The following is a 15,772-nucleotide window of genomic DNA, read 5'->3' as shown; positions in this document are numbered from 1 at the left end:
TCATAGCAGGCATGGTTCTTTTTGCCACTTAGTGGTGTTGATTCACATAAAAGGGAATGCATTATGCCTGTGCCACTCCTTTACTGTACCTTTCTGAGAAGAGACTTCATTTCCAAAGACCAGGCTGCTGGGTAACTTGGATGGACCTTGTGAAACGTCTGAAGGATCTCATTAGCCGGGGTGCTCGATCTCATCACATACGGCCTCTGAAACAGGGAGATGAGAAAAGGAGATATTGTGTCACTTGTATTCATAGTCATGCACTGCCTACAGGAGTTTCTTTGATAAATACATGCTGCTGACCTGTTGTGGTAAGCGTATTGTCTCATTTCCGGTTGCCGACTATGTTACTGATAGTGTTTTGGCTGCTCTGAACTCAAGTTAATTTTGCCTTGCTTCAATACTATGGATGTGTCATATGTTCAGCTATTCCTCTGCCTCCTTTAGTGATAATGGTACATGTAATAAATATAGTTTATTTGTAGTGTTGGAGGCTAGGCTTAGCACCATGGATTCCAACTCCCTCCCTCTCTTTCTCCTCTCTCTCTCTCCCTACCTAACCAGTCAATTAAGATAGCCGCCCACCTAGAGCACAGTTCTGCTGGAGGTTTCTTCCTGTTAAAGACTTTTTCCTTGCCACTGTCATCAAGTGCTTGCTCTTGGGGGATTGTTGAGTCTCTTTAAATTAAATTAAACACAATGGTCTAGACATGCTCTATGTGAAAAGTGCCTTGAGATAATGTTTGTTGTGATTTGGCACTATATCAATAAAACTGAATTTAATTTAATTGTGTATTAAAGCATGTTCAATTGGCCTTCTCCACTCTCTCTTCCTCTTGTGCTAACCTTGTGTGAACCCATTTACTGCATTGATGGGGACAAATGACAGAGGAAACAGAGAGTAAGGGACTCAAAACACAACAACTCTCTGCTTTTCAGTGTGAGAGGGCTTTCTTCAGGTCAGAAAACCCAAAAGTCTGTTGAGAGTTCTTCTGTCTTTCTCCACCCTCTGAGATGGAAAGACTCCTTTTACTCGAGATGGAGATTGACACAGTGACAAGACACAGCTGGATCAGGCTGACTGGACATGGAAAGTCATTTGCCCTGTTTCTCCAGGATCATGTGTTCATGGAAGAACAAAGCCATAAATTGACAATAATTCTTTTTGACTAATACTTTTAATGTTATTTTTGCTTTGTCTGACTATTGACATGGAAAATAAACAGGAAAGATAAAAGAGAAATGGGAGCGATGTGCAACCTAGATGGATGCCTCACCATTCTTCATTTTTATTAGTCTCTTTCAGATGCATGATAGCAATTATATTCAAATTCTGCAGATGCTCCCCATACTGGGCACAGATAACAATAACATATTGTTTTGGAGTCAGCTTCTCAAAATTCAGATGGTGGATAAGGAGGAAAGTGGTTCATATATCACAGTACATTTACATTATTTGGTAAATTTACCATAAAGTCTTGGTTTGCATTTTCCAGGGTTAGAGAAGTTTCCTCTAACGCAGAAAAAACAGAGGCTGGAGGAGCAGAAACTAAGGGCATTTTCACATCTGCCTTGTGTGTACAACTGAATTGATCTCTTTTTCTCTTGTGTGGTTTGACTTGGGTGCGTACCAAAACAACTGGACGGAGACCTTGTTGAAGAGGTGGTCTCTATTCAGTTACAGACAAACTCTGGTACACTTCTTTTTGATATGAATGTGCTCCAACCTCAATCCGACCCAACATTGCAAATTTTTGGGATAAACCAGCTCCTGTAGCCAACTGCACTGGACATTGTGTGACTGGAAAAGAGCTTTGTATTGTAAATATTAACTAAGGCTTGACCTGGCATGGCAACATAATATGTTGCCTTTTCCTCATCAGCTGACTGAAGGCAGCTTCATAACACAAAGCCACACATTGTTTGTGAGACATTGCCTTGAAGTGCTTGCAAATGTACCATTTTGTTCACATATTGTGACTTATATATATATATATATATATATATATATATATATCCCAAATGATGACTGCAACTATACAGAGATTATATTAATTCTGTCATTTCATTTTGGAAAGCTAACCCAGAGGTTACGCAGTGACAGCTTTTGTTGATACATTGTGGTTTGCTTGAAATTTTGCCTGTATGAAATCAAACTGACCCAAATGCAAAATGCAACATCATCCACTGATTCGGACCAAAGATTGATTTGGGATATTGGAAAAAACACTCAGTTGCTTAAACCTGTATCTGCAACCAATGGTTAGGCCCAGCAGGAGAGCATGGCTAGTGACAGAGGGTTAAATGGTCAGAGCATGCAAGCATGAATGAAATAAGATGTGCTCAGAGCCTATGTGAGAGATAAGATGAAGTAAAAGCTGAGAAGGGATTGAAAGGTGCCTGAAGCTGGATAATAGTGAGCTAGCTCTCCATTTTCAACAGCAATATAATTCTGCACATCCAACAGGCCAGTTTTCAATGCCTTAAGGCTGATTTATGTTTTATAGATGGTCTTGAAATGTTGCTGTCACAGAAAGGTGTAGGAGAAAGCCCCCAGGAGACAGAAGGATGAAGTGGAAATGAATTGTCTGGGAGACGGTAAGGATGGTGTGCAGAGGGAAGGCTGAAATAAGATCTTGGAGAGGGCTTACATACTATCGATGAGAGGGGTTATAGAAGAAACTCCAAAAGTTAGATGGAAAAAAAGAAAGAAAACATCTCTGTCACTCTAAATAATTTCTTGGTGAATGATTGTGTACTAAGCAATCCCCTCCTGAATGCATGAAGGTTAAATAGTACTTTAAAAGCACAGGACACAGCTTTGAGGTAAATGACAAGATGTAAGGCATTTTGGTTAGCAAGTAAAGCTTAAGGGAGTACTTCAGATGTTTCAGTTTGGGTAAGTTGAGTCAGGAAAAGGGAAAAAAAGCATTTTAGGAACCATAATGGAAAGTGCTGATGCAAAATAATGGTCTCACGGTTTATGGAGAAGTGTGAGAGGGAAAGCATTGAAGTGTCTAAAAAGAGTGAAGGATTTGTTTCCTTGTCAGTGTAGACAGAGATTACTGTAATTTGATTATTCATCATACTGAAATGTGAGAGGAAATTCTACTGCTGCTGTTAGCTCAGACATGGCCAGATATATTAAGGAGATTGAGAGAAAACATTACGTCCTGTGTTTATTTCCATGACATCAGAATTAAACTCCTCCAGATGGGACCAGCAAAAAATTAAACGAATAATATTTCAGAAAATCTATTTCAATTATATGGCTCTCGAAATAACTCAAATTAAATTTTCTTTTGCTCTTCCAGTGATTCATCTCACACCGTGAATAAACATTTAAACATCTTTCCCAGTAAGGTCATCTTGAATGTATAATTCAATTAGAGCTTTCAACCCCCTTTTGTTTTGTGGAGGCTGAGGACTTGCTGTATTTCTGCTTTCCTACTGACAGTTTTAGCACACTCATATGTATTATTCACTGCAATAAAGTGTGCCAGACCATGCTAAAGCGAGCTGAGATCTGGTTGTAGTGATGGTACTCTGTGTGTGCCGATGTTACCTGTCCTCTTAGTAGCTCGTAGGCTGTGATGCCCAGTGACCACCAGTCGACAGAGAAGGAGTAGCCAGGGTGGGGCCCCTCAAAGATCTGAAAAAGCTCAGGAGCTGACAGACAAAAACAAGTACAACAAAACTAAGTACAAGTGTGTGGCACGATTATTTTGCCTAGCTTAGTAACTGACTTTTTGTGTAGTTTATCTCAAGTATAGCTGTTAAAGGAGACTGTTATGGAGAGCCACAATTGTTTCACAATTTTCATACTACATCATGATGGATTTTATACTTATTTTGCTACTGAAGCCTAAATAAAAACTAGTGTCAAGGCAAGGAACCCTCTTCTTACAGGGAATTCCTTATAATGAGTTTTCTCATTTATTAGATGGTACATGCTGCTGCTTATTTCCATTCAGTCAGCATGGATGAAACTGAAATTGTAGGGAAGGAGACTGTGGATCTTGAAAGTGTCACTAAATATGACAAAGTCTCACTCAGTCAGATTGCTGTTGTGACTTTTTTGACAAGGCTTATTCAGACATGAGAACAACATGTAAAATTACCATCATATTTACATAAAGAGGTGCATGTCTGAAATGTTCTTGTTAAACCCTGAATGAATGGCTTGTACATTTTAGATTTGTTGTTACTTCTTCTGAACTGCGAGAAACTGGCAATGGGCTTTACTGAAAAGGATGGTATCATTTTTCACATTGAGCCCATAACTAGCCCAGTTTCACACTTATCTGCCAAGTTTTTGTTGTTGTTTCTATGATGAAAAGCGTGTCACACAAACACACACATACACACTCCTCCTCTCTTTTGTGGCAGGCTTGCTCTGCCTTCTCAGTGAGGAGAAAAAGTGCAGTTTATCTACTGAAGTTTCTGAGAGAGGGGGAGTTGTTTTTCCCAGAGTACCAATGAATTATCTGTTACACCACAGAGTATTTGCCAGAAATGTGGTCACTTATGAACATGAACACACACTTTTTAAGGAAAAAGACACACACACACACACACACACACACACACACACACACACACACACACCTCCCCATTAATATTTCCCTGAAATCCTGTTAGCTCATATCAGATGTCTCAGGAGCTAAATCCACATGGATCTGTATCTGTACTCTCTAAAGGAAGTGCTACTGTATGATATGTTAAAACATTTCTGCAAATTAAAGCTGATAGTTTCAAAACATTTTCTCTAGATGCTGTTTAAAGTCACAACTATTAAAGTTGCCTTATGAAATACTGGTCAAAAATGTGTTTTCTTACCCATGTATGGCTTGGTCCCAGCAATGGATGTCGCTTTTAGGTCTTCCTTTAAAATGGCTGCGATGTTGAAGTCTGTTAGATGGACATGTCCTGTAAACAGAGAGATTATTTTACCTCAAAGTGACTTGCAAGTGACAAAGTGAGTTGTTTTTAATACAGGTCTACTTTATATCACTTGTGTGAACCCTATACATCCAAGGAGGTGGAAATTAAATGTAAGACCAGAGATCTTATACAGCATCAGTCTTAACTATTTCCACTTAAAGTTTAAGCTTTTGGAATTCAATTAAACCACATCCTACAGATAGCAGGTATTTTACTTTGTATGCTGCTCACATTATGTACTGTAAGTGTTCAATATGCAAATATGAGATATTTAAAAACTCCCACAAAAAAACAACATAACACACTGAAATAATGTTTGCTAATAATATAATCATAATGTTCTAACATGTTAATTATTAAAAGACACCAAAAGCTAATTAACTTAGGCTTTGTTAATAGAATTAAAGTTGCATGTTATTATAATGTGATTGAGCTAGGAGAGTTTCCTGGGTTTTTTTAGTGGCAACCTTGCTGGTTTTCAAAGTCAAACCATCAACCTGTTTCTCAATGTGCTGCAAGATGGCCGCAGGTCTTTGCTATGCACACTGAGCACACACTAATGAGCTGATGGTACAGTATATGTCTGTGTCATACTGAGTGAGAGAGCAAGAAAGCACAAGAGAGTTTCTGCCGCAGAGTGGTTGTTCAGATGAATGAATGTCCCCAGTAAACCCACAAACGCATACAGCAAGACCACACATACACACACACACACACACACACACACACACACACAGATAAGTGTATGTGAATACAAAGCAGGCAGGAGCTGGCTAGTCAAAGAGAGTTTATTTGCACAAAGACACTGGGCCTTAAAGATAAAAGAACTGCCGGCACTAATCTGTCAATGTAAGAAAAGAAAAAAATCTACCATCTCTTTTGTCCTCCTTTTACCCCTCTTTATTCACCTTCTCTATACCTAGCTCTTACTTTTTGCCTCTTATATCTTCCTCTATCATCTCATTATTATTCAAGTATTTATTTTATATCATAAACTTTCTTTTCTACTACTATTTTATGCTCTTGCTTCTCTAGCCCTTCGCGGATTGAAATGTGCTCACATACTTCCAAACTGTGTGTGAGTGTTGCTGTGTGGTGATACAGAGGGAAGAGATTGGACGGTGCTTTGCCCATACACAAGGACTGATTGTTAATGCAGTCTGATAACTGTGACAAAGGTGCAGCAGGGCTGAAATGTCAGACTTTAAGTGGTGCTTGAGTAAGAGTGGAGCTCCTTTAATTTATTTTCATATTTAAGATGCCTCCTGCCTCTGTCATGTACTTATCTCGCTTCTATCTTTTCTGTCTTCATCTCTCTTAGCTTTGCAGAAGACAGATTTAGGACAGGGGTTTTACGGTAGCCATGGGGAAGAAACAGACAGTCACTATGAAAATGTTGGGCTGCTGGCCCGTTAGTACCTACAAGCAAAAAAAAAAGGTCTTGAATAGATATGCTTTAAACACACAAATTGAAAACTCTTTGGTCTGGTAAGTATAAGGAGCAGTACAGTCTTTTGCTGCAGTGTTTTTTTACACTGATGGGTTTGCTTCAGTTTTATTAATTGTTTATTTTTCAATATAAGATATTTAGAGTTCACAAGTGTAGTTTGGACATTTCTTTGTGAAGTTGCAGAGCAGATTTGCCAGTGAGTCTGCTCCTGATCAAAACTGTCAAAAGATACAACTTTGAGTTGACTCAAAGTTGTGCAGTTTGTTGCTTTTGAGTAAAAATATGTCATCAGACTGGTTTCTTTTATATTAAAGTACAATTTCCTGCTGTAACCTTTTCTTGCTAAGGGTTAAGCCCGTGAGATGACCACTTCACAAATTAAAGTTTGTTAAAATAATACATGTAGTGCAGAGTAATACCATTCTGTTAAATTCAAACAGAATCTATTGATTTAAAAGTGAGATTTACCCCTGTTTGTCTCCAACAATTGCTACCTATGTGAGTGTTGAAATCTGTGTTGGCTGAACAATGGTTCAGCCGGTTTCCTGGTGGCTTAGTTATCTAATGTGTTTCGCTTGGATTACCTGCATGACTGTTGAGATTTGATCCTTAGGTTATATCACACTGCTGCATATCTCTTCTATTTATAATTTATCTTTGCTTGCTGCCACCTCAAAATAACCCCTCTGCCAATGACAACTACATAACACACACAGTACTGTACATCCAAAAATGAATTTACTAATGGTCCCATTATGGATTTCATTGAGCCACTTTAAGTATCCACCTTGCACTTACATGAACTTTATGTATAATCTTTCACTCATCATGATACAGGTTGATGGTCTACCTGCTGGGCATTGCTGCCTGACACACCTCCTCTGGTGCCTTTTATGCAGGTCTGCTCTGGAGAACACCTCTGAGGGCCTAAGCGGGTCATCAGCTGGGGACCACCAGTCATGGATGTTTCACTCCTTTAACCCCAGTACATCTCCTGGTGGCGGAGCGATGGCAGGTATCTCTCCCTGCCACCCCCTGCTGATGCTCTAGGTGTTGTTCGGCCCCCAACTCCTATGCTTCCTCCTTAGCCACAGCCAGAAGCTGCCTTTCTCCACCTCCTCAGCCAGTTCTTTGATGGCTTTCCGATGCCCCCCTCCTATTTCCAATCCATCATTTAACTACATAAAGTCACTTAGTACATTAAAAAAAGGTTTGAGCCAGGGCAGGGCTTTACACAATATATTAGAAATAATAAAGTAATTCATATGTATCATCTTATTGTTGAACTAATCCCCATGAAAACTGGAACATGAACTTTAATAGAGTTGTTCCAGGTTTTTTCCCAGTCAGTGCAGTTATCCAACTACTTTAGTAGCCCTACTGTGTTAACATCAGTGTTAACAAACACTTGAGGCTGACTAGCATCATTTCACACACCAATTTAGAACCCATAATACCACAATGAACAAGAGGCACGCGCCAAATCATCATGATGAAATAAGTACCATCAAAATATATTTCCAATCATGCTAAAAGTATTTCCAATCATGCTAATTAGATCATCAATTAAGTTAATGAATGCAGTACTTAGCTATTTTTTTCCTGTAGGAAAATGCTTGTCTTCACACATCAACTGATATCATGTTTGCATGTAAAAACAGTAAGTAATTAAAAGTAGCTACAATCACATGTTCATCACTGTTTCCCTCATTAAGGAGAATGAATGATGCAAACTTGTGCAACAAGATACACCAAAATCAAAATCTGTTGTGTAAACAGCACTTTTTTTCATTGTGGTATCTTTTTTATGGCAAGATTGCTTGTTGGCATAGAGAGAAAGACAAACAGACACACAGACGCCAACATGGCAACATAATGACATGTACTACATTTCATGCAATACCATTAGCTTGCATGTGTATATTGGCTTTATGAGTGTTGAATATGAATGCAATGATTCTATTACCCTATAAACTGGTTTGACTTATGAAGAAAGAGTACCTACTTAATGTCCCATGGGTGCGACAACACCCTTAATATACTGTCAGCTTTCATTGCATGTTTCTGTTATCATAGTGGATAACTTTCAATATCCTGAGGCTATGCTGTTTAACAAAGTGACAGCACACGTACATGAGTAAACTGTTTTCCTCCATATGAAGCAGCTCCCAGGGGAATGCAGGAGAAACAGGTTGATTCCAGCTAGCAAATTTGATGTGGTGTGCAGAATCAAACAACCCTCTGCCCCCTTCTGATACGTTGGGTTACCAGTCTGCACTGAAATGAATGTGAGTAAAAGTGGGAGAGGTGCTTATTGAATCTTTTTATCTTTCTTCGCATGTCTCTTTTCTACCCTGATTTTTCTGCCTTTGACGAATCTTTCTTTTCCAGAAATGTTTGCTCATCACTTTCCACCTTCATGTCTTATCCTTGCAGTTCTCCCTGTTTGTCTCATTCGTCCTCTCAACTGTTTCCTTCTTATCTCTCTCTTTCTCTTTCTCTCTCTGTCTGTGTGTCTGTCTGCTTCCAGTTTATTGCGACAGCAAGGCTGCCATCCCACATATTCCCATAGCTCCCTTGAGCAGCTGCCCAGTGCCCTCTGACGTCTCAGGAGTTTTGTCGTTGTATGCATTTATGTATGTGTGCACATCATATAGCCAAAAGTATGTGGATGCTAAGACTTTACTCGGATGTAGTGAGTATGAGGTGATATGCACTATGTCTACTGTTTGTATAATAGATTAACAATTCAACAGTCAGGATTCAGGTCACAATTTGAGGGTGCATACAGTATGTACCATACTGTACCATCATGTTTATTTGAGGATGTTTGTGGGTCTCTGTGTATCATGCAGTACTTTAATATTCTTGATTAACATATTGTTATAATATACAGTCTTATGTCTACTTGATTTACAGTTGCTCCCCTCCCTCTGACAAATAGAGACACACACAATCTCTTTCCCTCTTTCCTCTCTGTACATGTATGCATGTGTGTATGCAAGTTTGAGTGAAACTGAAACTGACACTAAAGCCTATGATGAGACTTAATCAGTCATTCTGAACAGGATTTTCCTTTAAAGCATCAGATCCCTCTGTTTTACTTTATCCCATAGTTCAGAGAAGAAAAACAAAGAAACGCATTATGTTGTGACCAACTCTGACAGTGTCGACAAATAATAAAATGCACAATAAACTGCTTTTGTTAAAATAAATTGATGTACAAGGTATTTTTCTTCTTTACCCTTCAAGGCCTATCTAGGCAACAACTATGAAATCTGCCTCTCATTTGTGATCCCAAAGGATGAAGGTTTGATTAAATCCCAAATCAGAAGCAGTCAAGGTCTTGAATTAGGCACACTGTCAAGTCAGGTCACTGTGTGAGTCAAGTCAATCATCACTAACATACAATGTGTAAAGAAAAACAACTTTGAATACCACCTCCATCTTACGTCCATATAAATCAATTCAATATGAATGGATTAAAAATGTAATCAGAAAATGGATCTTACCATGTTCATCCAGTAGTATGTTGTCAGGTTTGATGTCTCTGGATGGGAAAACACAAACAGAATAGAGTGGGATTAGTTTTTAGATTATTATGTGTTGTTGTGTATACTGTGTGTTTGCATCTGTAGGATCAGATAGTGTTTGCGTGAGATTTCGGTCTAAGTATTTATAATTCTAATTCACAGTATTGTATGGAGAATAAGCAGAAGAGAGATTTTTAAAGAGAATGAGGAGGCTACAGTCATTGTCAGAGACTTTTGATTAAAACAAAATACACTATATGGGCAAAAGTATCTCTGTTCTAGTTTATCCCAAAGGTGTTCGATAGGGTTGAGGTCAGGGCTCCAAACTCCCCAAACCATGTCTTAATGGACCTTGCTTAGTGCACTGGGGCACAATCATACTGGAACAGAAAAAGACCTTCCTAAAACATACCACTTATAGTTGACTGTGGAATATCTAGCAGGGAAGAAATTTTACAAACTGATTTATCGTTGTCTCTCTTCATTGAGAGTCTTCTTTCATGCAGACTACATTGTTAAATTACTGAGTTAAATTGTCCACAACTCTCCACTGCTGTCTGTCTCTCTGCTGCACACACAGAGGGCTCAGCACCGCCCCTGCTGAGAAAAAGAAGAGAGGACAAGAGGAGCAGCTAGTGTCTACCATATTTTGCTGTCATTTGTGGTCGCGCTACTCTCCTCTGCTCTCAAGAGAGTCTGTTTAAGGCAGAAATTCTGCTACTTTATTCCACCTTGCTGTTCTGTGTAAAAGTTAAGGTCACGGATTGGGGGACAGAGTTGCTCTGCCAATAAGTGACTACAGAGGTTCTCACAGAGCTGGGTCGATTGATGCTGTTGTGTTAGAAAGGTAGAATAAGAAAAGATATTCCTTTATTAGTCCCACAATGAGGACATTTACATAATTGCAGCAGCAAAGTTGACAGTAAAAATCTAAGAGAGTCAATAAAAACTTATAAATAACAATACATAATAAGTAAGTACAAAAGCAATAAAAACAATAGTAGTAAAAAAAAAATACTGTAAGTGCAATAAAATCTACCAGAGTAAAAAAACAAGAAGAGTAATTCGCCCAAAGGATTGACAACAGGTGGGAGCTGGAGCTGTTTATTAAATTAAAAATATATATCAGAATATTTATCATTATATGAAATTATCTATATCATGGTATGTATTGTAATCAGGATATGAAATGACCTATATCGGGTTTTAATATTTGGGTCATATCACCCAGCCCTATTATTACCTTAACCTACCTTTGTTCCTGATGTTGTGAACTTAAGTGTTTGGTAATCCAACTCCATTAAGTCCACAATGTAGTCAGGGTGCGTGTGTTTGCTGATGTGTGTTTTTTTTTTATCTAGCTGATGATGGACAGCTCAGTGTGACAAAACAGACAACAGTGAGCCGACAGAATCTGGGCTGCTGCACTGCCCTTCACACTGCTTGATTCAGTTCAACTCTACTAATTTTTATGAAGTCATTCTCATGATTGCAAGCAGATTTTACTGACTATTTAATACTATGAGGCTACATTATGGTGTTGGGTCTGTGGGTGCTAAATAATAGCATTGGTTATTTGCTGAACAATTAGCTTGTTTGCCTTTGTCATTGTACGATGGGTTTTGCAGCCAATATGGTCAAAGTAAGAAGTAGGAGATGAAAAGTTTCAGTTGCCTAAACTGAATATATATTAGTTGATTTGGAATGACTTAACATTCTGTATCTTATCTACAATTCTTCAACTGCTGATGACGATTGTGTTTCTGTAGGTGGCGCTCCCCCCTTTGTCTATTCTACTATGCACGTTACATTGCTCACAATAATTACTTCTCATTCTACTTATTCTAAACAAACCACAGGGTATTTCTTTCTGTAAATGAACTATTAGGTGCATAGTTGAGTATAGGTTAACTCACTATTGTGTTCAATCATTTTGATTCAGTGAAGGAAATACATAACACCTCTAACTGATTGAAACTTTAAAATGGCACTCTGTTATGGCAGTGTATACCAGGTGTGTGATGAAAACAAGTTTTTTTAAATACAATTGAGGAGGAAGAAGGGACAGCAGGTTAAGCTGTGGGAGTAGCTGAGACACCTGAGAAGAGGAACAGCTGTAGACTGAGGCGCTTCCCAAAATCATTGCTCCTGTTTGTTTGTCATCTTCCTTTGCATTTTCTGCTTTAATACCATTTTCAAGCAGATGTTTATTTCTCTTCACCTACTTTTCCACATTTTTTAATGCGATATAAATCCAAATGACGCATTGTGGAAGCCAAATCTGTTCTTGGAAGCAGTTAACTACCTGTACACTAAAAGATGTACTGGATCACATCTTAAGACTTCAAAGATTTTAACTAGAGAGATTGTACGAGGAAATACAAAATTATAATTTTAATAACAGATTTACTATAGATTCCAAAAACATCAAGGCCAGTAAAAATATTGAGGGCCCAAATGATACTTCAAAGAATAGTTCAGAATAGTTCCCTTTTCTTTTTTTTATTTTCACTGATTTTAATCTGTCCTTGAAACTGTCAGCTTTATTTCTTTCATAACACAACACAATCAGGGCCCCATCTTGCGGGCGGCGCACAGCGGATGGCGGGCGTGGCACATGTGTCTTTGTTAGTTTCCCCCAGCACAGTTGTCATGTTCTCGCCCTGCGCCCACGTTGTTTAAATAGCAAATGCACTTGCACCAGTTTGTGCGCCTATGGGTGTGTTAGTCTCAAAATGAGGTGTGGTCAGGTGCATTGGCGGCATGTTGCTATTTTGAGGCAAAGGAAAGCGATTGCGCTACTGACAAAAAAAAAAACAGGTTAAGGCCCCCATTATAGCGATCTATAGAGCATGGCATGAAGCGTGTGGCACAAGTGCCTTTGAGGCGTGTCCAAATCCACTTTTGCTATTTTAACAGTGGAAAAATGGTCACTGCACCAGGCGCATGGTCTAAAAGGGTCGGACTTAAGTCCTTTCATTAATCATAGCCGTGTTTTGGGCGTAACACGCTGTAAACCAATCACAGTGTCATCTCCCATTCCCTTTAATATCCAGGAGAGGTGTCACTTTGGTGGAGTGCTATTATAACAGCGCATTTACTCAGCAATGTGTTTCAATAATATAACATGAGTTACTTTTGCTGAACAGAAAGTTGGCTGATGAGCTGCTAACCTCACATTTAATTCATATAAAGGAAGAATATGGAGATATAACCAACCACTCTGATGAGTGTAGATGTGTGCAGCAGCCTGGTGTCATCAGCTGATTTAATAAACAGTGAGTGGCTGTGCGTAATGGCACTGCGCTCTGCGCAGCATCTCAGAGGCGCCATGCACTATAGATTGTTAAGATTGGGCCTTCAGTGTCAGTCAGTCCTCATAATATCATATGTGCTTATACAGTTTTTGCATTTCATCTTTTTGATCCCTACCACTGCCCTCTCAAACACACAGACACATAGCCACTCCAACACACAGACAAAGCATGCATAACCACACCATCACGCAGTTTGTCAGATTTGGATAATCATCATCCTCTCCTAAGACATGCATGCACTACTTTTCATCTCCACAGTCCATTTCTTAATTCATGTGTGTGGCTCCAGACAAAAAATAGTAGAAGGATACAGTGTGTTCTCAGCACCTCTCTGTTCTCATCTGTGGAACGTATCCCCACAGCTCTAAAAATGCTTTGAACTGGTGAGACATTAATCAGTATTCAGCACCCCTTCTCAAATGTTCCATTTGTGCTTGATGATCATGTAGCAATTAATTTTCAGAGTTACTACACCCTGAAATTGACATCAACATTACAGAATGAAGACGTTGAAGAAGTACCTATGTGTGTACAGTAGTAGGGACGGTGAAGTAAAGATGTGATTCTTAAGAGGTCTCAAGTTTGGGTTTTAGACTAGATTTATGATCACAGACTACTGTAGCTGGAGATTTCAGAGGGTAGGTTAAAATGAATGACACCTATTGTGCCAGCACCATTTGACTAGGAGGTCCAGAAGAAAAGGATTGCTGCATTTTAAATAAGCTGTTGTTAGAGCCTTTTTTTGGAACAAAAACAATTGACCTTACAGGTTTTCAGTGAACAAAATGGACAATAGTAGCAGCACATCTAACTTTCAATATCTATGTTACAGTCTTCAATATGGAGACTGTAACATGCAGATCATGTTTGCAGCAGTCTCAGCTGACAGTCAGCTCATTGTGCATCTGACAGCGAGTGTCTCCTCTAATAAAGTCTACTGCCCTGTAGGAACCCGGCAGTATTTAGCATATCAAAGGCCATGCTGACTTGTATTGTGTGTGTGCTTATGTGTGCATGTGTGCATGTGTGCGCTTCTGTGGCACACTCAACCTGTAGCATGAAGCCTGGCTCTTCAATTCTCTGGCAGACCACCAGGTGGGGGTGAGAAAGGTCGACCATGTTACCCTTAATTAGCTGACATTTGCCTCAAAGGCTGGCATTAGGGGAGAGAGGAGGGGCATATGTCCCTGCTGAAAAGGCAGTCTGTAAGTGAGAACAAGGAAGCTTCTTTTATGGCTAAAGGCCACGCTGCCTTTGTGAACCCACAGGAAAAGGAGGGGCTGTGACAACTGGCTCAACAGATAAAGCAAAGCAATAAGGCTCATTAGGAGGTGGCACATGGTAAAAGCCAAGCTGTAGAGATGGTGGTGGTGATGATGGCCAGCCGTTCCTCTGACAGTGCAGATTAAAGAGCAACTTCACACACTTTTTAGCTTGAACATGCCCCTGTCACTTTTTCAGCCTGGACCTGTACAGAAATGTGAGTTAATCATTCTTTTGAATTAAGGTGATATCGCCCAGCCCTAGCTAAAATTAGCAAGTCTAAAACAGATGTGACTGAGGCAATGGAAAATGACAGGATAGCAGATGTATCTTGAGTATGTCAAAACTATCAGCTTCTTCTCTTGACCCTTGAGCTCTTGATGTCTTGGCAAATTACTCACTCTCCACACTTCTGAGAGTTGATTTCTGTTTTGATAGTGATGCGTAGCCCAGATTGTGATGTTGTTATGTGACGCTGTCATGTACTTTGGGCATGGAGTACCGGGCTATGTCACAGCAAATAATTGCCATGTTAACAGATTAGATTATTTGATTAATGTAATAAAGTATAAGTAAAAAGGTGTTAATACTAACTCAAAAAACTGTATTTAGAGTCTTCAGATCAGATATGGGTGGCATGACTTTAGTTTTAAACAGGTGATCTAAGGGTTGCCAGACTGTTAGTCTTCAACATGAGCTACTGTAAACAAAACAACAAACAAAATAAACTTATCACTACAGGTATTTAAGTTTTTTTTCTCCTGATTCTATTAGTGTTGAGAACCATAACATCAGCATACTGTATACTATATCATATTTCTTCAAAATAATTGTTCATATATTAACATTGTAAATATTAATACTATTAACTATAGATAACAGTAATGTTTTAATTAAATTAATTAAATGAGTAAATAAACATCATGCTACAAGATGTAAAATAGTGAATTTGTTTACAACAAATGGAATAAATAAACGAGATTCCAGACTCCATCAATGGGCTCAGCTCTGTATAAATAGAAGTTTTGCACTAAAATAGTCAATAATTTCTAAACTTCAGAGACTTAGGAAGTATATCAATCAATCAATCAATCAATCAATCACAGTTTTTTCGGTTGCATTTAGATTAACAATCCGAGAATTAATTATATATTCCTTTCATCCAAGCTGACATAAAGGAATTCCTGGGCAATTACTAAGTTAAGTCTCTCTATTACACATAAAGTTATAATGGAAGTAGGTCAGACGGTTCTGTAATGATGGTG

The 15,772-nt window shown here is 38.8% G+C and overlaps 1 protein-coding gene across 1 annotated transcript in view; it reads right to left on the bottom strand.

The window, feature by feature from the left end:
• Positions 1-15,772, bottom strand: part of stk32a (serine/threonine kinase 32A) — a 60,035-nt gene that overhangs the window by 12,562 nt on the left and 31,701 nt on the right. The window contains exons 5-8 of the mRNA XM_053331653.1: positions 9,907-9,944; positions 4,840-4,929; positions 3,566-3,669; positions 90-206 (exon numbers count right to left, since the gene is read on the bottom strand). Of these exons, the coding sequence (XP_053187628.1) occupies positions 90-206; positions 3,566-3,669; positions 4,840-4,929; positions 9,907-9,944 (349 nt within the window). The remainder of the gene's footprint in view (positions 1-89; positions 207-3,565; positions 3,670-4,839; positions 4,930-9,906; positions 9,945-15,772) is intronic.

Source organism: Scomber japonicus, chromosome 13, assembly GCF_027409825.1.
Source record: "Scomber japonicus isolate fScoJap1 chromosome 13, fScoJap1.pri, whole genome shotgun sequence".
Taxonomy (NCBI): Eukaryota; Metazoa; Chordata; class Actinopteri; order Scombriformes; family Scombridae; genus Scomber; species Scomber japonicus.
The sequence above is the reverse complement of the archived record's forward strand: the minus strand, read 5'-3'. Positions and strand labels throughout refer to the sequence as shown.